At 37.3% G+C, this 24,560-nt stretch overlaps 1 protein-coding gene across 2 annotated transcripts; it reads right to left on the bottom strand.

Annotated features, from left to right (window-relative positions):
* Positions 1-5,214: 5,214 nt before the first annotated feature.
* LOC143853465 (Prolyl oligopeptidase family protein) lies at positions 5,215-22,731 on the bottom strand. Of its 2 annotated transcripts, XM_077363248.1 has the most exons (15): positions 22,378-22,731; positions 20,530-20,746; positions 20,289-20,399; positions 20,016-20,061; positions 19,817-19,923; positions 19,229-19,732; positions 18,337-18,465; positions 16,726-17,022; positions 16,181-16,639; positions 14,945-15,010; positions 12,134-12,194; positions 11,889-12,038; positions 11,229-11,366; positions 8,103-8,416; positions 5,215-5,538 (listed from the first exon to the last, which is right to left on the bottom strand). In XM_077363248.1, coding segments are annotated over exons 1-15 (2,853 nt in total). In that variant the 5' UTR covers positions 22,631-22,731; the 3' UTR covers positions 5,215-5,537. The 2 variants fall into 2 exon arrangements, with proteins under 2 accessions (XP_077219363.1, XP_077219362.1); XM_077363247.1 differs by lacking the exon at positions 5,215-5,538 and having other exon boundaries at positions 8,099-8,416.
* Positions 22,732-24,560: the final 1,829 nt, after the last annotated feature.

The following is a 24,560-nucleotide window of genomic DNA, read 5'->3' on the forward strand; positions in this document are numbered from 1 at the left end:
TGAATTTTGGGAAACCTAAATAAATTCGGTTTTAGCATTTCGGTTTTTTCGGTTCGGTTTTAACCGAATAACCACCCATAAATTTATGCTCCTTCGTAAAAGATACTTATTGGCCCCATTCATGCCACGTTATTTGATCAGTCGATAACATCGACCATCAATCCTAAATAAGGGTCCCGCCAAGAAAAGCTAAACCGTTGATTTTTTTTTTTAGGGAGGGACTAGGATCATGTGGATCGTCTCATGATGTTCTACAAGATCAACGGTCTTGATTTCACATCATGCCCCTATGCCCTTTGTAGGATCTAGCAATTCTTTTAACCATTGATCGAAAAGTTTCTTTCTTTAGTCAACTTCTCATGGATGTAAGAGAAACTGACGTAGGAGTAAGTGCATAATTTTAATAGTGGAAATGCTAATCCCATACTAGATTCCAAAAACAACCTAACTAACTAAAGATAAGCCGGATTACTTAAATTTCTAAGTGCAACCTTAACTCATGCCTCCTTAATGTATGATTAGTCAGTGCTTACATTTAACCACAAAAAAATAAGCTGGTATTCAGTCCACACCTTGTGAAAAGCACCAAAGGGTAAGAGAATCCATCTCATGAACTACCCATTTTTAATTAATGTTTACTTGTTTAAGCTTAAACAAGTGTCTGTTAATATTTTGTTCGATATTAGCAGATGTGGCAAAACATCTCGCCTCAGTGATCTTGAGGGCCAAATACATGTGGGCTTATGGCATGAATTTATATATATATATATATATATATATATATATATATATATATATATATATATATATATAGAGAGAGAGAGAGAGAGAGAGAGAGAGAGAGATCTTGGCCTTAATTTAAGACCATCACTTATATGTTTGGGAAGTAATTTAATACAACTCATACTGTAGAGCTTATGGCATGAACGGTGGAGATTGTCCGAATGTAGAAACAGTAGTTTCTTGATTTCTTTGGGAGGACAAAAAGTTAGCTCCCCTATTTTTTTCTCTTATTTCTCTTACTTTCAACGCTTGTATTTATGCACATTTACTTAAGCTACCTTAGTAAAATCTTAAGAAATTGTACCATGTTTAAGGCCGAGCCTTTTTTTTTGTATGACAAAGGTATTCATTAAATAGAAAAAGACCGAGATGGTCCATACGGCAACACAGGAAGAAATGGAAGGAATACAATCCAACAATATAGAACATCCTCATTTATTGATAGGGCGGAAAGAGGTCAAGGGGAAGAAAGTAATCAATCTCCAAACCTTGTCTAGAGACACCATCCCTGGCTAGCCTATCTGCTTTGCTATTAGCCGACCTCCTCACATACCGAAAAAGAAATCCTCGAGCCTGCTACTATATCTTGAATCTCATCAAATAAACTAGCAAATCTCCAAGAAAAAGGATGGGAACCAACGGATCACATTGAATGAGTCCCCTTCCACCACTACATTATACAAGGCTTCTCGTTCAAGGAGTTTGAAGAGCGGCGCACACTTCCGCTTTACTAGAGTTTGCCTCTCCAATAGGACCTACAAAGGCCCGGGGTTCCCAAAGCTAGACCCATCAAAATTCTAGTGAAGACCGAGCCCATAGTTACAAAATTCCCTGATTAATTGAAGAATTCTTTAAAAAATCTCAAAATTATTTGCACATAATTCTATGTGTATATACTCTAAATCGCACATTTGAAGACATATTCATCTCAGTCAATGGTCTCTAAAGAGGGTTTAATATCCTATTCGTAAGTATGGTAAACATTCGTAAAATTATATATTAAGTTAAACCCTCAACAAAGTTATAGAAATTTTTTTGTCTGAATGTCGGGTGTGCATAAAGTTATAATCTGTCAAAGTCATAAGAAAAATCAAATCCTAAGGTTGGTGACTCCTCTCATCTAAAGTTAAAAATTATGTAGGGGTGGTCGGCGTGAAGTATTACATCAAGATGATTCAGAAGGCAATTGATCCACATCAGATTCACTTAAGATAATATAAGTATGCAACTATGGTAGAGCCAAGGTTCATTATAGATGGCTCATGGTGTAAACAGGGCCCAACCCATGAAGAGCAAAATTTGGCTTGATGCTCAAGGGGCCACTGAAATATGCCAATGATGGATGTTATATAAAGCTATCATCTCAATATTTAATCCTCTTATGTTTAGGTCTAAGTAAGGTTTTACTCTGATGGTGATGTAATGATGTTTTACCACTATATAACTATATTATTTTATGAAAAAGAAAAAGGGGAAGGGGTGGAAATATCATTTCCCTAATATGTAATAATACAAGAATTATTATAGTCTTTAGGAGTTTAAAACTACATAAAGTTGTGGTGGCCCACTAGATCAACAGCTACAACTGGACTTGAAAGTGGGGCCCTATCAAGTCTCAATACATTGGAATGTTCTTTTCCCCTGGGTGGACACTTTTGATTCATGGGACCCATATTTCCACAGTGAAATGTTGGACTTTCCTTCCACAACTACTGATTTTTCTTTCTTTATTAGATTCCTAAAGGTGGGTCCCATCGTCATTCATGCTAAAATTCGAAGTTCAGCCATTACAACCATTTACGTCGTTGGGTTCAATCACTGACTCGCCTGAGTACTCTTTTCTATTTTATGAGTCCTAGTTTTGTCTTGTCGAGTCAATCATAACTCATTTTATTCCTCCAAGACAATAAAAATTTATTGCATTAATCATTGACTTGCCTGAGTTGACTCACTGAGTTCTAGTCCGATTCCAAGTTTCAAAACACTGTTCACCCCAATTAAAAATAAGAGAAAAAAATGGGCATCAATCAGTAACTCACCTGAGTACTCTCTCTTTATTAATTCTTAAGTTTTGTCCTATCAAGTCTAGGGTTGCAACCCAGGTCGATTTTTAGGAATTCAGGCTGAACTTTTATCATAAAATCGGGTAGGGATCAGGTTGATCCAATTCATTTTTTTAGCAGAAGCTCAACCCAACCCAAGTAGCACCCCCAATCAAGTCAATCAAAACTCCTTTGACACGCCTAAATTAATTCATCTATCATTGACTTGTCCGAGTTGACTCAGCTGAGTTCTACTCTAGTTTTAAAATACTGCTCACCAAATTAAAAAGGAGAAAAAAATTCAGATACATCACTCTCTTTATGGTAGTGCTCTTCCACTACAAGCTAGCATTGGAAATTTCCTTCTTGTTTTTAACCTCCCCTTTTACTTTTCTAGAGATATTATTTTAAGCAAAGTGGTAGGAGTGTCCCTATAGATGTAGACATTGTTGTATTGTCCTCACATATTTGCTTGCTTTTCATCTCCTCTTTTTGGCCACTTTGGCCACTTTCCTACAAAAAGATGCATAATGCGACTACTCGACGGAGAAATTGAGTCAGCTTTTTCATCCATGGACTGTTTTGAGGGGCTTGGTTTCTTCCTCTCCTCTCTTTTGATGAGGATATTATCTTAAATATCAAAAGGCAATGATGACTGTCTTCTTTGTGATTCAAATCCATCAACACCCAATCACCCAAGAGAGCCTTGGCTCTAATCTCATATCAAGACCCAAGAGAGTCATGGTTCATTCTGTGTGTGACTCGCTTCGAAAGAAGAACATCTCGCCAAGGAACTGGCCAAGTCAAGTCAAGTCAGTAGAGCGAGTCTTGGAGGGCTGGTTTAATCAGTGTTAAAAAAAACTCACTCAAGACAAAACCTCACCCAAGTTAAATCTGGTCGACTCAGGTGAGTCCATCCTATGAGCAAACAACTTTATTGACTTGATAGAGCAAAATGACTCGGGTGAGTTAATGATTGACTAGGGGAGTTTTTAAATCTCAAGTTTAATTACCACAATATAGGAAGAGTACTGATCCTATTTGGTTGTGTAGACCATCTCGGCCAATTTGTCTTAAAAATTTAATAAAATCATCTATCATTAAAAAAAAACAACAGAGCACTGATAGCCTACATTTACAATGTGAAACTGCATTCTGTGAAGGTGGTTAGCATTCAAATTTCAAAGAATGTAGACATTATAGTAGTTTGTAAAGATGGTGCCAAGAATGCTGAGATCATGAGTAGCAGAGAAGAAAAGAAAAAGGAAGATATTCTGTACAACAGAACAAGACAAGTGGGTCACTCCTTGCCTGCACTGCAAACCATAGAAGGAAAATATATACTGTAGACTCTCACAAAAGAGTGTAGTGCACTTGGGGTCGCAGCAACAGGATGCCGCCATGTGGCATAACTGATCTCCCCTCTTGTTAATTCAGTGCTGGAGCAAAAATATTAGTTGAGTAGCTCTTGTTCTTGCCAAGGGGTCCAAATCCTCTGTACTGAGCACTGTTTGTTTTGATACTGTCACCCATCATTTCAACTTCTCTTCTTGATGGGTTTTCATATTAGCACCTCTCAAGAATATCATTCATCCCAGTTTCAAGTTTTCAATGTTAAATTGACATCGACAAAAATGAAAAGCAGCAACTGCAAAGCATAACATAAAGAACCAGGTTTGGCATGGTAATCAAATATTTAACCAAATCAAATTGATGTTCAATTGGGTCAAGCCTCTGTCTCCAGCTAGGGGTGCCACTTGGGTCGGGATAGGTTGAGCTTTTGCTAAAAATGAATCGGAATCAATCCGAACCCGACCCAGTTTTATGGTGAAAGTTCAACCCAAATTCTTAAATATCAACCCAAGTTGCAGCCCTAGCTCCAGCAGTTATGAGCCAAGTGCTGCAAGTTTTCAGGTTCGATTTTAGCTCAAAGGTGCATATTATAAAGCTTGATTGCATATTCACAAAGCAGACAGACAAAACATCCAAGTCTCTCTTTCTCTCACTCATTTACTTCTAGTTCTAGTTTTAAGAACAAAAACCAAAAAGCTCCATTAGGATTTTTATGTTTTCTCCCATTTAGGTTCTGATAGAGAGGCTCTGATAGAAATCAGTACCTATAATAGAACAAGAGTTGTTCTATAAGAGCATTCCGAAGTAATCCATCAATTTAACTTGCGGGGCTGCGCCGTTAAAAATGATCGTAGCCGTTCGAGTAGTAGATCAAGTAGAGGTTGTTATTTTGGACAGCCACAAGGTATTATTTCTTACTTATGTATTTATTTTAATCACCATCAGATCATCTAGACCCTAGATTCCTAGGTTTACGGGGAAGATTGATCAAAAAATTTTATTCTATGCGATTCATGTTCCGCTGCGCATAGCAATCTTGTACCCCATTCCAAAGATCAAAAGTTTTACAAATCAGATGAGTAACAGCGATGCTTAGCCACCGTATATTTCACAACGTTGCATGAATATAATGGAAATGTACAGGATATTAGAAGTACATGAACGGAGAGGATTTATGGATAACAGTTTTTCACATTATACAATTAAGAAGCAAAGGGTCCATGTCAACAGAATAAACTGGAGTTTACTTCATATCAAATATCATACTTTTCTCCAGTTTTTTCATTACCCATCTTGTTGCAAGTTGTCATTGATCCGTAGTGAAAGTTGAACTTTACTCGCACTTGCAAATTGGTTTCATCTATACAAAATAGACCGATATGGCGTTAAAAAACACCCTGTGCATAGAAAACAGAATAAAACAAATCGGGAAATTTATGAAATTTTTACATTAAACAAAAATACTTTGTCAATGACAACTGAGAAGATAAAATGATTTGACAACTTAAGCATATCTTTTAGGTGAGGTTGTCCAGCCTTGAAAAATCCAATAATAGAAGAATATCAAGATAAGCTAGAGACTTTAAGAGCATTGACTACTGGAATATCAAGAGATAAGTTTTAAGACTTTAAGGAACACTGACTATTAAGCAGTTATACAAACAGATTAGGCCTTTAGGCAACATTTCATATCTCAGAAAGCCAATATGTACCCAAAATGTCCAGGTAGCATTCTAAGCACTCCTAAAGTAGGACCCAACATCTCGCTCAGATATGGCAGGAGGATCTGAATACAAGTATGTCATTTCTCATATATTTACATTTTTAGATGGTCTAATATGTTTGAAGTGCATGTACTTTCCATTTTGCAGAATACAATGCCCTGATATAAACACCCAGAAAGAGATCCAGAACCTTATAAAACAAATGAAAAAGGCGTTCACAAAAGTGAAGACAAGAAAATATTGAATAAAGAGCTATAACAATCGGCAATCACATGAGCTCCACCATGTGAACTATAAGTGGCATTACAGAAATACTAGTGTACACAGTATCAGGTATAACCTACAAGTAACAGTAAGGGTCGGAAACATAAGGTACAATAGTCCTGAAATTTCATACAGATGGTGACCTACAATTCTTGAACGGTTCTTGGGGAAATCTACTTTCCTTTCTTGTTTACCTCTAATTACCAAATCATCAGAGAAAGCTCTTTCATTACATTGCAACTAGGATTCAGAACTAGGCTTCTGTTTCAAGGATGATTCAGTTATTCTTTCATTCTGTGGGACCTTTTAGATTAACATTTTACTTGGGCAAAAGCTCTCATAAGAAATTTCTCAGATACGTAAAGAAATTCAAAGATTCTCCCTGAGAAATTAAAGTTTAAAAATCATCTTGTCAACTCAACTCAACTCAAGGCTTTGTCCCAGACTAGTTGGGGTCGGCTAATGAAAATCCTTTAGAAAATTTTCATGAAGAAGGTGAAAGAATCTACCCGGCTCAAAGTGACAAAAACCATCTTGTCATGCCTTCTAATCCACATTGCGATGCAAAACATAAAGACCAACAATCATCACTACTCCAAAATCAGTGAAGCAACTTAATTACAAATTTTGTGTGACAGCCCCCAACTAGTTTGGGACAAAGGCTTAGTTGAGTTGAGTTGAGTTGTCGTGTGAAAGATACCAAGCTATTCAGGCTTTAAAATTTTAACCATAAGAGCATGATGATGCTATAAACAATGTTCTGAAAATCGGAATCATATCGTAAATCGTAAGAGGGGTCGAATCGTATCGAATCGTAAATTGTAAGATTTTTTATTTATATATAAAATCAGAAAAAATTATTAAAAATAAGAATAAAATGTGCAATTATCTATTTTCCATTGAAAACCATTAAATTACATTAAAGTATTAAACAGATTATTAGACTCAAGATTAAGGCTCTGTTTGTTAAGACCCTGTTTGTTTTAGATTTTGAGAATCTATTTTGGATCCAATTCAATCTATTTTGGGTCCAATTCAGATTATAGTACTCAAATTTATGTCTAATTTTGACAACATTGGCTATAAAGGTGTTCAATGCACATTACTGTATCGAAATCGAAAAGAATGCATAGCATTCTATTCTCCCATCATACTTTTGTTGGAAAAAACCACGCCCCTATCATACCCTTACGTTATGGTGGCCTAGAGCGAGACTTCTCTTTTTGTCTCATACGACACGCTAATTGAACTAAGTCATGAAATATCAGAGCTCTTTCTGGCGGAGTACCTTACCTATAGAGTAGTTGAGTGAGCAGGATCTATACAGACACATAGATCCACAGATCCATACATCTCGATCGGAAAAGAATCAATAGAAAAAGAAAGAATCGGAATTGATCGATCTATTTCTCGAAACAAATGAAAAGGAAAGGAAAGATGAAACATAAATCATGGATCAACCCGGGAACAAATTCACCGACGTATGGCTGACCATATCTATGTCAGTTTTAGAACACTCGTGTATAATTCATTATAATGTTGGATCCATCAATCAAATAAAATAGATCATTCCTCCCGGAATTTCATTATATCCCTTCTAAGATCGTTCTATTTCACCTGGTACCTCATAGAGAAAAATGAAACTGAGTAAATGACTAAAGAATGATCCTTTGATTTGTAATAGAATAATCTTGCGAACCCTTAGCGGCGATTGAGCATATATATCATTCCGTCACAAAAGTGGACTAAAAAAGTTCACCATGATAACAATTTTTAGACCTTAAGATCAGTGCACCATGAGGATTTTAACGGGTGGAATTACTGCTAACAGTTAAGCGCAACCATCAGCATCAACAAAAGTATTACTTATAAGTTACAACTAATTAACTTGATAGATTTAGAGTGAAGAAAACAATGAACAACGGGGAGAAATTACCATAGTGATGACCTTGGTGTGGAATAAAATCCCTCCTGCTCCAGACCTTCCTGACTTGAACCCCCACCACCACCACTGGCTGAAAGGGCTTTGTTTTCAGAATCACTGACAGCTGTGCTGCCATCAGCTTTACGAGCATCGAGATCTGCCAACTCATCAGAATTGTTTACACAGTACTTCTGCAACCACCTATCGGTCTCCCAGAGGACATGCATAATGCTCTCTCTTGCAGCATAACCATGACTTTCGAAGGGAAGAACCACTAGACGGCAGGGTGCGCCATGGCCTTTGAGAGCATTGAAAAACCGATCTGACTGTAGCAAGTGGGAAAAAATGAAAAAAAAAATTGAATTCAATAATTTAGAAACAAAACAATGGCATTGATAGCATAGGAGAATGCTGGAAGAATTAATTTAGAAACAAAACAATGGCATTGATAGCATATGAGAATGCAGGAAGCAAACTAACATTGTTTGTTATCCTTGACTGCACCAGTTTTTTTTTTAAAAAAATTTGAGAGAGTACTAGTTAATCTCTCGTGATCCAATCATTAAGGAACAGAATATGAATGAGGGTGCAATTAATTAACAAATCAAATTATACCCACATGCCCAAGTTAAAAAAGTAAACTGGTTGATCTAATGTTATGAACAGAGTAACCACAACAAGAAAAAAAAAAGTCTATTGTGTTTCTTAGGGATATACAATAACCACGTATAATAGAAAATAAGAAAACGTGCAACATTTTTTACTATAGAAGTCAGGTTTCAACATGTGCATGGGACTTTTGGAAACAAACACAACAACTAGCCACCTGAAAATTTTCTATGGTTATAGAATAATTAAAGGAATGGAAGATGAGAAGAAATCACAAAAATCATCATTCTCAAGCCATCTGAATAGTAGGTCTTTCTCTACAAATTCTATCTATCTACACACAGTGTGTGTGTGTGTGTGTGTGTGTGTGTGTGTGTGTGTGTGTGTGTGTGTGAGAGAGAGAGAGAGAGAGAGAGAGAGAGAGAGAGAGAGAGAAAGTGTGTGTCTGTCTGTCTGCACTTTTTCACCTCTGTAAATGGTCCACTGACATCAGTAGGTGATGACTTCTCTAAGAAGCCTTATAAATAGTATTTTTATGTCCAAACCCTGCATATAACCACCCATCCACCACCCACCCAATTTTGCACCTCAGAGAGACACATTATGCTTGGTGTATTGATCTTTTGTTGGAAAGGGAGTGTGTGCGAGTTGTGTATTTCAAGAATAGGCTGGATCCACCCCATCTCTCTCTTTCCTTTCCACGCCCCATGTCTCACATTGGGGCGCAAAAAGGAAAGAGAGAGATGGGCTGAATCCTCCTTTTGCGTTATATCCCTCTCTTGCAGCCATCGAGAAATAGAACTGACTAATCCTAAGGCAAGCTATTGCATCACCACCTAGCTAATCAAATGTGAGCCTCAGGGTATTAGCACCTGTTTCTGGTTTTTCTCCCCTCCTAAGGGCAGCTTTTATGCGTCACACCCTCACTAACAAATATGTATAAATGGTACACTAACATCAATCAGTAATGGCATCACTAGAAGATCACAAGAACCCTACATCTTTCTATATATCCACACACACACACACACACACAGAGCTTTACGAAGGAAGGAGGGAGGGAGGGAGGGAGCCAGTTATTGTTCAAAAAGAGATTTCCTCTAATTATGAGCAACTAATGATGTAATTATTGATAAACTGTTGCTATCATGTTCAGTAAGCCGATACTTACACTTGTTCTTTTGACACTTGCACCCCGCTCCCCCTTTTCTACTCCTATAATTTTAACATTGATTCAAGTGCCATTCAAAAAAAAAATGATTCAAGTGTTTTTGTACTGACATGCAATATCTGCCTATCATGTGGCACACCATCTAAGAGTCTGACTAGCTGGATAATCCCATGCAAGCTATATGAGTGACCTGGTTCACTGATACCATTCTCAAAAATACACCAAAACTAGCGAATTAGAAACAAACATGAATGCTTAGCTGAAAAACCAATTTGGACTTCCAACTTATTTCTAACTCTTATATATGTATGTTTTCATCAACCACAGTAGCCACACCATCGCTGTCGCAAACTGAGCACTGCCGTTGCAATGTACCTTTGCGTCACCATCGCAGTCTCCACCGTCCACCACCTCCACTTGGCCATGCTGCTCATGATGAGAGAAAGAGAGAGGGACAGAGAATTGAGGTTTTATTTTTTTCATTTTTTTTCTTGTGCTTTTATAAAACATGAAAACCAGGGTACCCAGACACCAGTTACCGGAAAAAACAGTGCCTTGGAAGCGTATGCTCAGGACTCACATGCAGAATGTGTGCCCAATTATCATTTTCCAAAGAACAAGTAGACTATTCTCCTGAATCTCTCGGACACTTTGACAACCCCAAGATCCTAAATTCACATCCCTAACCTATCTAACTCACAAACTATGCAAGGAAAAAAAGCTTCTTGAAATATGAACTTTTTAGTGCATCATTTCTCAACATGAAAACCAGGACTCACATGCAGAATGTGTGCCCAATTATCATTTTCCAAAGAACAAGTAGACTATTCTCCTGAATCTCTCGGACACTTTGACAACCCCAAGATCCTAAATTCACATCCCTAACCTATCTAACTCACAAACTATGCAAGGAAAAAAAGCTTCTTGAAATATGAACTTTTTAGTGCATCATTTCTCAAAAACATTACTATAAGGTAACTGTAAAGTTTTCCCCCAAAAAAAAGAAACCCCCACATTCGCCACAAACAAAAGAATTAAATAAAAAAAACTCCACAAATTGGTGCGCACCCTTGGAAAAAAATGATCCCAAAGGTACTTGGATTCCTCCAACAAGAGCATCTAACATCCATAATTGGATGCTGTAACCCATGACATTGATTAAAGGGTTCAAGAACCATATGAAAAAATTATACAAGCATTATTCGTCAGAAAATTACAGTATGCATGCAATTGTGAACAACTAAAACAGAGAAGGTATGACAGAAAAGAAGAAAAGGACTGCAGCCAGCAACCAGATAAATTCTAAGTTTTTCACAGAACCATTAGTTTCATAACTAATAGCATGATTGCACTCTTACCTGCATTGTAAGAGTTCCGGAATTATTATCTTCCTCTCCATGGATAAGTAAAATTGGCTTCTTAATTTTGTTAGCTGACATAAAGGGGCTCATTTCAACATACGTATTTGTAGCTTCCCAAAGAGTTCTGTCTTCATTCTACACCAACGGAAATGGACATTGTCAAAATCAGAAAATGTGCCGTCTATACTAAGAAAGAAAACTCACATATTAGAAAGTGGAATAAGCTTCTAAGGGGCTGTTTGGAGATGTGGAACTCACATATTAGAAAGTGGAATAAGCTTCTAAGGGGCTGTTTGGATATGTGGATTTTAGAATCCAGGTTTTAGTTTGAAAGCAGTGTAAAATTCTCGATTTTACAATCTATTATCATGGGTTTTAAGCAAGAAATCGAGGTTTTAGAAATCTCTCCTCCATCCTGAGATTTCTAAAACCTGGAAATGCGGGACGATGTCCTACTCTCTCTCTCGACAGGAAGAAGGGCAATAAATCAGAAAACGACGGGCAGTCTCCTTCTTCTCTCGTCTCCCATCCAGGATTTTGAGGAAATCCAAGATTCTAAAATTTGTGTATCCAAATGGCTCCTATAGTTGGCAACAATGGATGAATTGTTTTGGTCAAAACTTCGCCAGTTGTAGTACGCGTGAGAAATGCAAATACCTGGAAACCAAAAGGAGTAAGTGTTCTGTTATAAGCTCCAGAACGAGCAATTCCACAACAGAAAAGATGAGGAGCATGTGCCAGGAGGTTTGCAGCCATGAATGCCCCATAAGAATGACCCCCAACAGAAATTTTATTTGGGTGAGCGACCTAAACAAGTGCAATATAAGCAAAACATTTTATAACAAATGTAAATACAAAATTGAACAAATGATGTTCTTAAAGGAACGTCTACAAAAGCTTACCCCTCGTCGTATAACTTCCTCAACTGCAGCCTCAGCACTCGCAACTAGCTGCTCTACATACCTGTTTAACTGAGAATGAGGTCAATTGGTCTAATGCAAGCAAGAACAAAAATGAGGCTTCCATTTAACCAAAAGATGTATCATAAACGTGGGTTCCTTCATTTCAAAGCAGGCCAATAAGCTTAAGTTTGACGTCAAATGATGCTCTTCTGCTAATTGAGTGGTTTTATGTAGCTCCGTATAATAGCCTGATGTAATTAACAGACTGATAAATTTTCAATGCATATCAAAAAGCAGTCAACAAGACTATAAACATAGGCTACTGATATCGGCGTGGTCATGTTTTGATAATGGGACAAACCCACCTTGTTTTAAGTGTTTTAACAAGCTTTCAAAGGCTATTACAATTCCCAAAAACTCTCACCAACCAATCAGAGAACGTAAAACAAAGTTTTTCCTATTAACAAAACATGGTCTTGCGGATATCGGTAATCTGAACATAACTAAAGGCATAACTCACAAATAGTGAAAAAGTAGTCAATATTATGAAGTCATCAGTATATAAATTAAATGCGACCTATGATAACAGTAAAAAAAATCTTGAATTAACAAATTATGCAGTCTCTCTCCTATACCACAGCTGTCTAATCTAGATGTTATTACATCCGCAAAGAAAAAGCACTAGTTTTTCCTTCTTTTCTATTAATTTGTGTGTGGTGGGGAAGTTTTCAAACTATGCTCTAATGTATTAACAAAGGGTGTTTGAAACCCTCAATTGCACCGGATTCTATCCAAGTTGGGCATGATAGATATGTTTGCACCAGCTTGAGGGGAATGCTATCATGGGCCCTATCGCAAGCTTCATTAGTTATTTCATTATGTTTATTAGTTCTTTATGTTGTCAAGGGCTGTATTGCATGGCTTATTAGTGATTTAGTTACGTAGATGGGGCCTATCTCTCATAAGTCGCATGGGTGCCATATTTCATATTTTCTTCAACTTATGTTTATATTTTTACAAGTTTATGTGGGGTAAATGATGCAGGTTTATGTGGGGTAAATGATGCTTGATAGCAAGAGAAGAAAAACAAGAAGGTGGTTTAAGGTTTGATGTAAAGTTGATGGATACAAATATGACATGAAGAACTGGGCTTCGAAATAACAGTTCTACGTGTAACATTCAAACTAGGAGAAACTAAAGCTACTTGTGAAACTTGAATGCAATAAGACTAACAAGAAATCCTGATCAACTTGATCATGGGGTTGGAAATGAAAACCTAAGCCATAGATACAAGTGAGATTCAAGATAACGAAAAAATGGGAAAAAGTCAAAAAACTACGAGGTGGGTGGAAAACAATGATTAGAGAAAAAAAGAACCATGATGAAAACAATTTAAAATAAATATATGAAAGAAATAACTCAAAATCCTAATGGTGGGGCCTCTCGAGACTAAAATCCTAACAATAGAAACTTCTCAATTAAAACTCATGAAAATAAAAACTAATAACATGTGAGTAAATAGAGATGTGAATAGTAAAACCTAACTGAAGCACGCTATTAACGCATCCCAATTACATTAAATTCCCAAAAAGACCAATATGCCCTATGAACAAAAGAAAAGAAAAACCATGTACTTCTAATGGGCCCCCCACCATACTTAGTCTTCCTTTTCATTTTCTCAAAGGATGGCCCCCAATCATTTTTCCCTGCTCAAAAAAATTAACCTCGTCAAGTGAAGAATCTGGTCCATCTCCATCTTCATCATCGCTTTGAAAAGAACTTGACTCCAAACCATCCAGCTGTTTGGCCACCTTCAAGAAGAATCTGTCTCATAGAGTTTCTGTCAACCCTTCCATGGACACCCTAGATTCGTAGTAGAGTATCATTTGTAGGAAAAACAACTCTAAATTGGCACCCGCCAAAACAACATTGCATGATCAATTAGCTTGCATCCTAGAGGTGTCCATAAGAAACACCAACATTACAACTAATTAACTACACGATAATACTAAGCTAAAATGTCACTCATACAATGAAAAAAGGGGTCAACTTAGAGTACTGCCACTAATGGTGCGGCCTAGGTGCATGACACCTAGAAAAGGGGGTCAATAAACTAGTATCAGCATGCCCTCGCCTCCACCATATGATGTCAGAGATCAGGCCTTGCAATTTGTAAGTAGGATATGAAAGTCTCAGACAAACTATTACCCTATCTCTAAGACTTTCCCCAAGGCAATGACTAACCCTATCAGCGTGCATCATAATACTTAAGAATGATGAATGCTCTAATATATTGTTTATATAAAAATGTTCATTTCTTAATTTTCAGATTAACATTTCTACTTATTCATCACAAATATAAGCATGGAATAGCAACATATGACTAACAGTGGAGGGAGACTCCTTTGTTTACTTGGATAGGGTGATAGTGGAGGGAGACTCCCTCAATGCAATCCGGTAGCTTAGAGGCTCTTCCGTGCCCCATTGGAGATTTGCGCAATATTTTGCTGAAATCCAAGACAAAGTAGAAGGATCTTCGATCACCTTCATGCACGTTCGTAGGGCAGCTAATAGAGTGACGGATAGTCTTGCAAGGGAAGACATAGACAAGGCGGATTTGGAGATGTTCGATTTCCTCCCCCTTGAATCGGTTTTAAGATTCTTGCCTTTTATGCTTTATTCTTAATTTTTGGTTTCCCGTTGTATTGTTCGGTTTAACAATCTTGGTCTTACCTTTGTTTTCTTAATGAAAAATTGCCACCATTAAGAAAAATCATATGACTGAAAGTAATTAGCATGGTAACAAATTACCTGTCATTTGCCTCTTCATCTCCCTCGCCAATAATTGGTATTGTCGGTCCAGATAAAATAGCAAACCTACAGGTGCATACATCATATTTCTCAAGAAATATCCAAAAGAATAGATTAACTAAAAACTCCATTGATACAAATCATATACATCAGACTGAAAATTGAAACTACTATTCCTAAGGTTATTCCACTGACAGTCACAGGTTGTAAAATACATTATTCCTCAATTATTTGAGAGAATGGGAAGTGTTTATCAGCAATGTTATCAAAGAGAACCTCGCTGGAACACAATATTCGGCCACAAACAGAGCCTAAACCAATTTGATAGTATTTTACTGTAATTGTACTTCTCCCAAACTTAACATACAGATTGTTCAAGATTCTATCTTTATTACAGGATGATATAGATAAATGTGACCAAATTTAGTGGTATTACCTTAAAATCATAGATTGTATTAATCACTACCGTTAAAAAATTATTTTATAATTAATTATTCCCACATACTTGTCTTTTAAACAAAATGAACAGGCAGCTTAATGTCAGCATGCATGCGTAGGTCTATTAGCTTATAATCAGATATATGCAGTATAAGATGTGGAAGAAAGGTATCAGACACAGAGACCTTTGCAAAAAAAAATGTCATAAAATTCTTGGAGATATTAACACACTCGCTATATAAAACATGTCAGCTGGATAGAATGTGTACATCTAAATCATAAGTGCTTCCCTAATGCCACAAACGAAGGGAAAAAAACAATTAACATTTTGTCCGAAGAGGCATATACACGAGCACCCAACGTGTTAGGCACAGGAGCCCGAAAAGATAATTCTTTGGAATGGAGTGTCCTTTTTAGATAGGCCTCTACAGATGTGTTTCGTACGTATGGGCCTACAAATAACACGATCTGACCAAAACACGGAAGTTTAATGGGTATGTACTGGCTGTATTAGCACACTGTTAAAATTCTACTTCATGTTTCAAAATAACTAATAAATCAAAAAATAGAAAATTAAGCTGAATCGGCACTTTCAAGCATCAACTAGGCGGCATGCATGGAAAAAACATAAATGAAGGGAAATAGGACCTTTTGGTGATTGAAAACTACATGATTTATTGTTCAAAATGGATCCCACCAGTTGCAAAACTATTGCCCAGCATATCCTCAAGTAACTTCCACAAGAAAGCAAGCCACAAACGGAGGATGACAGGTAAGAATTGGCAAACAAAATATTACCCTCTGGCCAACCAAAGAAGGGCTGACGTGGGACCTATCCCTGCAAACTCATTAGGAGAACCGCGGACTTGTCCAGCAGCATCTTTGCTTTTAAACTCCCCGGGATAAGACCAGACCAAACAAGGAAGAGGCCCATCCTTTGAGGGATCATAATTTGGAGGCAAGTAGAGTGTCGCAGTAAGTTGAACACCGTCTTTCCGCTGATATCTGATCATCTCTTTCTGTAATGAGGCCAGTTGAGGATATGGATGGGGAAATCTTGTAATTTGACATAAATTCTTAGCTGGCCAACTATGTATATAATATTGAGTGTTTTCTGTTTTTGACTCTTTGGACGTCAATACTTTTAGTTGATCAATATATAAATCACCATCACGTTGATCTGACATCAAAGCAACAACAGTTTCATAGTACTTTTCCTTTTCACTCTCCCATATTCGTTCTTTGCTACCTGTATTTCTGGGAAACATTTATATCAGATTTATGTGTAAAATTAATAAGCAACATAAAGGCTACAGAAATCAGAATACTTTGAAAAAGCTTACATATCAAATAAATCGAGGAATGGAATATTCCCTTCTGGTGTTGCGCCACTACCATTCAGTAAAAGATAAGTCCCTTCATCTTCCTTTTTTATCTTTGAAATAACATAGGTCCCAGCAGGTGTCCTCCGCAGCATTGGAGAGCCAGGATCAGAATACACATCTTCTGATGACCTATCAAACAATATGCGTGGACTCACATCTTTAGAGCCTGGAGAAATAACCCATGTTCTTGTTCGCCTTGTTTTGTACCAGGACTCATACACTAAAGCTAGAGAATCATCACACCAAGAGATACCACTGCAGAAAGAGAAGATCAGGAGCATCAAATTAATTACCCACCAAAATACTAGATGGATGAAGAAACAACAATTACTCGAGACAGATAGTAAGCTGATGACATTGATCAAGTGTGTTGGCCATGAATCCAATGATAAACAATGTATTCCCATAGTTTAATCAGAAATTTCAGAAGAACAAAAAAACACCTCAAAAGCTGCAAATTCTTGACAGATGTGGAACTTAGATATGTACACATGGATCAGTGCTAGAACATGGGAACAAGGTATTAAGCCAGGTCATTACAACAAGACCTACATGTCAGCACATACAGACAATTGCATGATAATATTGAACGATATATTTTTCAATATTGAACGATTTTCAAAAAAAAATATTGAACGATATATTTGTCAATATAACTATTAATTCTTTTTATTTATTTATTTTGGCAGGTAAGTTGGGATTGAACCTGCTACCTCTAGGTTGAGATACAAAGCCTCAACCATTGAGCTAGCCAGTTAAACTAAGAGTTATAAGTTATGTAAGAACAGTAAAAGAATAAATTGAGGTTTCTTCCTATAGCCTTCTTGATGCTTCCGAATTGCCAACTTTTCACAAAGTAAATGTCCTTGTTACCCAGTTTGACAGTATTGGAACCACTAAGTTATCAAGCAAAGATCCACTATATTGGTCATGCTACCAAAACTTGAGCAGTATTAACCATCAATTTTTTACTGATAGTACAAACCATCAATTTCATCATATCAGTAATTTTGTGTGTGTGTGTATATTATTGATGTGATCCTTAGGGCTTGCACCAATTATCCAGCGTGTGCCTGTGTTAGTCATTATTGTGGGAAACTAGCAAAGCTCTCATAGTTAGCCCCAATAAGAATCACCCCAACGGCTAGTAATTTCAAGAGTATATCTTCACTCTTGAAAGAGAATTGCCTACACAGCGAATGCAATCGAAAAAATGAAGTTACTTTACCAACTTATGTATAAGATTAAACTCAACATGCAAGACAAGGATCTTTCTTTTCCAGTTTATTTTTAACAGATGCAAGACAAGGATCTAAGAATCCTTGCAAATCCACCCCTACAATTGATGCTCAAGACATCTGTATTTAAAGATCCAACCTAAATGTTGTTTGGGCCACTATAAAAACCACCACAATTGAAAATCTATAGAAGAGGAGATCAACAGTCTCATGAAATAGACTAACAAATGATCAAATCATTCTGGATAAAGAGGTATTTCCAAAACCCACAAAAAATTCTTATGGCATCAAACGGTTATGAAAACATCAAGAGAAGGACTCAAATGCATACCCATAGCGAAGATCAAGTTTATGTAAAACCTCTGGCTGCTCCCCTTCTAGCAGTTCAGCGGACTGTGTATAAATTATATCACGTGGAGCAACTTCTACCTTTGCATCTCCTCCATCTTGCGTCTCAACCCTGGCAAACTTCAGTAAGTCAAAATGGAAAGATAAACCGAAATACTAATGATAACACAAATTTCAATTTTGAAAATAAACATATATATATATATATATATATATATATATATATATATATATATATAGAGAGAGAGAGAGAGAGAGAGGAAAATGATTGTGAGCTTGAAGCTCATATAGCTTATATGAGCTTGAGGGCCCAAACACATGTGGGCCCAAATTGTTAGGATGATCCAAAGCATTCATTTGAAAGGCCCTTACATAGATAGGGTGTGTACAAAGAATCAGCTCCATAGGATCATCCTAACCCATCCAAAAGTGGAGGGCAAAATGGACAGACACCGTTTGCCACAAATCTGCCCATTTTTGTCCTCAGCTTTTGGAGGGGTTAGGATGATCCAATGGAGCTGATTTTTGGTACACACCCTATCTATGATGGGGCCTTGCAAATGAGTGGTTTGGATCACCACAAAAAATGTGGGACCCATGCATTTGGGCCCACAAGCTCATATAAGCTATATGAGCTTCAAGCTCACAATCATTTTCCTCATATATATATATATATATATATATATATATATATATATATATATATATATATATATATATATCACCTTTTACTGTATAAGCATTACAAGTTATGAGTCACAAGTATACTCATGAAATAACAGGTATGAAATTACTTGGTACCACAAATTTTCTGTTACTGATTGCATCCTAAATTTTGTTTCTTATAAACGATGATAGGAAATTCTTGTCTATACCAGTAGAGTGTTGAAGGTCTATCCGCCCTCCAGTTGATAGAACGCATTCCTTTGCGCACGCTATTGAATGCTATAGGAATATCCTCTGCAAGAGGCAAATCACAAAGTTCTCTGACAAACTTCCCATCATTTGTCCATACATCAATTTTCTTGGGAAACCTCCCACAAGGTACAATAAATGAATATGGACGGTGGATGGAGCTAATCAAAAGGTACTTTTCATCTGGAGACGGATCCATGGATGTATATACAGCTGGAGGTCCAATAGCTTTCATGGTCCCATCCAAAGACGCCAATATAAGCTGTGTTGTAGCATAATAGTCAAATAAATCTTCATCATATTCATCCTTCAGTAAATCCTGGAATGTTCTCACTTGCACAACATTTTTCTGCTCATTAGATTGAATTTTTGGCCCAGAGGGAACCAAGGGCTTCTTTGGGGGATCCCCACGAGAAAGAGGGATAGTGCAAACCAATAAGGTAGAGTCATCAACCCAAACAAAACTGTGAATCAAGAGCACTAAAAGTATTAGAACTGAAAGGGGACAGAGAAAGTGCTTACCTAACCATAATAAATCATGCACCTACTTGTCAAACACTGCATTAAGGTTGATATCTGGCGATTGAAACAAAGGCCTAGCTTTTCCAGTTTCCACATCAGCAACCCACACTTTCAGCTTGCTGCTATTATCCTCCTGATTAACGGAAACTTTAAGGTGTTAAAGTAATGAAGTGAGATAAAGTGAATTGCGTACCCAATTAACAACTTAAAGAAACAGTCGATCACCTCACCAAACCGAATGCTGAATGATAAATGCCGACCATCTCGTGACCTTGTACAAACATGAAAAGATAATAAGCAAAATAGAACACCAATAATGCACGGCAGCTTAACAACATGCCATGCTTTTATGAGGCCATTGACATGGTATTGCATTGCTCAAAAATAGAATATACCAATGTGTCATCTCAATGTTCCATTCACAAAGGAGACGAATAAGAATTAGGAAGTTCCATGAAACATGTCTAATATGGAGATGTAATAAGTATGGAAAATTACCAGCTAACAAAATTGATCTTAGCGCCATCAGGGAAACCATATACCTCTTTCTCTGGACCTAGGGTACCATCATCCATTAAGGAATGTATGCCAATACCAGTGTAGAATGACCTGGTAATGTAGATTAACACATTCTCACAAACAAGGAATGCAACTGAAAGAAAGATAAGTTTTCCATGAATTGGCCTAGTCAGAGAACAAATGCATTCGTTTCAAGGGAGAAAGGTTACCGATTACTCACATGCGGCTCCTACTATTACAGTTTCCATCAATGCGTATACCAGCAAGCTTTTCCTCTGGCTTGGCAAGTTCTGTCAGTGGAGGCAAAGCTCTACGCTTAAGGAAAAGTATTTTATCTCTCTGAGGAGAAAATGACAAGGCAGGAAGCGGAGGTGCATCAACAATATCTTTAATTTCTGGTGGAGGAAGACGATAGCCACCCTCCAACAAAGAATTCTCTACAGCACGCGAAAGAATATATGTTAATGATAAGACAACAGAAATAAAAAAAAAAGCATTCTACTGAAAGTGGAACAATTTCCCAAGTAAACTAAACCCAAAGCAGTTTTATCTTTATAGATGTCAGTGCGACATTTTGGTTTATAGAAAAGGGTTCATGGTGGTGCGAGAAACAGTTGACGATGAACTTGATAACCTTTAAAAGGCTTATAATAAGAGAAATCACAAGCCTGGAAGACACTTCTTTTTTATGTTGAAATCTGGTTAAATGCCTAAAATTTGTTCTAAGTTTAAAACTAGGGTACTTATTTTGAATATAAGACGAGAGAGGAATGTCGATGTGTTTTAAATTTCGAAGAACAGCACTTAAGAGTTAGGTTTTATAAAATGTTATTGGTGACTTTTCGAGTTTCCCTCCATTTTGCTTTCAAAGCTTTGATTCATGCTTTTTTAGTTTGATCCCCCATTGAAAAGAGAGAGTGATACTTATAAGCATCTTACCATCCTTCTCTCTTGCTTGTTTCTACACAGGAGGCCAAGCTTTCGGCAAGGTGCTTTACACTGAGCCGGCACATACTTGCACATGTGCATAGGCATAAAGGAAAGGGTGATTGAGGCAAACTTTGCACACTCGCATTGCCTTGAGCCATCATATCCCCAGCACACAGGCGGTCCACTGTTCAAGGAGCCAATAACCATGCCTCGTGTCCCAAGTTCAGTGAATATGGATGTGAATGAGCCTAAACCAACATTGGTCCAAATATGTGGCCCTTACATAGAGCTCGGTGGTGAAACGCCTTTGGGTGCACACAAATCCTTGTGATTCCTCAGATTCTGTTCCACAACCCTTATGGACAGTATAAATTCTACACAAGAAGTCCAAATCCAAGGAGCTAAAAGTTGTAACATTTAAAGAGCAGAGAAGAGAAGAGACAACAATCTGCAAAAAGGAAAGAAAATTGGACAAACTAGTGCTGTCCATAGGACCACCCAAGGCTCCAGGTCAAACAGTACGACTGAACCAGTGCAAACATGGGATTGAGCCTCTAGCTCAATGGTTAAGATTTTCTTCTTCAACCTGGAGAGGTTCAATCCCAGCTACCTACCAAAAAAACAGAGAACCTAAGTATCTATTCCTTCCACATTCTCTCTTCAATTTGTCATAAACTAGCAACCACAGTATATTTGGTCAAAGAGAACTCATGTTCTCATGAATATAACAACCGGCCACAAGTTTAATGGAAACTCAATCTAGTACCACCATTATGTGATTTTATAATCCCAATTAACCCTAAGAGGTTATTTAGGCACAAGGATTTATAATCCAGGATTGTAAAATCCCAGATTTTACAAGCTAGAACCTGGATTTTATAAGCTAAACCCTAGATTGTACATATTCATGATTGTAAACTCTAGATTTTAGCTTGTAAATTCCAGGATTTTACAATCTTGGATTGAAAATCCATGTACCCAAACAGACCCAGATAAAAAAAACCCACTAAGAAGGAGAACCAGAGCATCCAAATTTATAACTAATCTACAAAAAAAAACCCATCAAAAACCAAGAAAAACAAAACAATTTCCAAGAGGAAAACACAAAACAAGAAAAGGGTTTTTTTTTTTTGGGTACCTTCATCTCCAGGTGGAGAAGAAACAGACCCATTTCGATCACCCCCACCATCTTCAACAGCAGCAACAGGAGCGAGCCTATGAAACCTCGAGGAAGTAGCCATGTTGGTCTTTAAGGGTTTTGGTGATCTTCTCAAAGGAATCCCCAACAACCCAGATGCATGGATTGATACAGAAATATTCAGAGAGTGAAAAGCAGGACAGAAGGCAGATGAAAAAGGAGAAAAACGGTAACAAACTTTCTGTAGGAGCATGTTATGTGTGTAAATATTTCAATCACTATTTCAACCATACTATAATTATAGTGGCACCTTCGTTTCAAACTTTCAATAGAGAGACAGAGAAGAGAGACTGAGGAGCACAAGAAGGTTATCAAAAATCTAATCTAATTAGTCTAATAGCGGGACCCACGGCAACAATATGGTCTCCACCAAAAATTCCATGGAAGTGTTCCTAACAATCCAATGGTTGCCTCAATCTCATATGAAACTACCATGGTTTATACTAATCAAAAAAAAAAAAAACTATCATGGTTTATGTGCCACTTAACTCTTTTTTACTTCATTACCTTCACTTTTTCCATGCATTTTATTCCTAGCCGGGAAGGCAACCTTTGTCACATGGTACCTATTGCACAAAGAACAATTGACAGTCACACCACGAATCTTTAATAGCCCAAAAATCAATGCAATTCACCAATCCTTAAATGTCCAATTAAATATGTTTTAAGCTGCTTTATATTTGCTTAGATGTAAACAATGATCGGACAGATGAGATCACCCAATCTCAAGGTGCATTTTTTACTAGTCAAATATCTAAGGTGGTGCTAACACCTCTCATTTTGCCATGCTCGGCTGAGGGCAGGCCCACCACTGCAGGTTAATAATAGTCAAGCATGAGAAAGACAACAACATCCGCTCAAGTCACTCCAAAACAACCCATTTTAGTGGGGACCACAATATTTATTTTATTTGGATTCTTAACTGGGGCCCACACACTCCCCGGATGAAAGTGATATCCCCCCCACCCCCCGTCTAATGGCTATTTTCCCTCTTTAACAGAAATCGTTAACTTTTAAGCCTTTAGGAGTTAACGGTGGCTCCTCCACCCCCTTGTATATCCTAACGATATATGTTAAAGAGGAGGGAAATATCCATCAGAGGAGGAGAATATCAAACGTTGAATCCAACCATACAGATAGAAACAGAACAATGTAAATTATCCTACAAAAAATGTCAAGATTTACCCAAATCAAGCATTTGACGCCCTGATCAAGCTACGAGAAACGGGACAAAAAATTAACAAGGAATAGCATATTTAGGCATAACTTGTATCTCTATCTACACCAATTTAAGACCATCCAATCGTATTGGTAGCTTTGACACATCATGAACACTTTGATGCGGAATTGCGGACCCAATGGTCCGAGATAAGACATGGAGGTATCAGATCAAGAGTTTCACCAATGGATGCTCCAGATTTAAAAAAATTTTACAGCCTCCTGATATTTGTTACCAAGAATTTTGTATGGATGTCCCAAGAATTTTGCAAATCACATGAAAAATCTGATTTAATCAGTCCCATTGGTCAACAAACCAAGGACAACATCATGGTCACACCAAAAATTCTATGGAAGAGAAACCACCCACCCTTTTAACTTATCTTTACCTTCTCTTTTTCCAAGATTTTTATTCCAAGCGGGTAACCTTGGTCCCATGGTATCTATTGCACAAAAATCAATTAATCTCACACCACGAATCTTCAATAGCCCAAAAATGCAATCAAACGGATAAGGTCACCCAATCAAGGTGGATCTTGACTAGTCAAATATCTAAGTTGGTGCCAACACCCCTCATTTTGCTATACTCGGCTGATGTATTTTAAGTAGAAAGAAATTCACAAATCACGGCATGCTCACCACCACACACTCTAGTCAAGTATCACAAATCACGGCCTTCGTTTGGTTGCTAGTAAAAAACAGGAAAAAGGAAGGTGACATCAGCATTACCTTGGAAGTCTCTCATGTAATTATCTAGGGAATGATGCTTTCTCTTTCTCTCTCCCCTCTCTCCACTCATAATAACACCTTTGTCTAATAAATGGTTATCCTCTCTCTTGTCTCCTCCCTTTTTCAACAAAAAATCAATGGAATTTTATTTACTTGCAACCAAATGAAGCCTTAGT

The sequence above is a fragment of the Tasmannia lanceolata genome, unplaced genomic scaffold (assembly GCF_043159265.1).
Source record: "Tasmannia lanceolata isolate RefF3 unplaced genomic scaffold, GAP_Taslan_0.1 ptg000019l, whole genome shotgun sequence".
Classification (NCBI taxonomy): domain Eukaryota; kingdom Viridiplantae; phylum Streptophyta; class Magnoliopsida; order Canellales; family Winteraceae; genus Tasmannia; species Tasmannia lanceolata.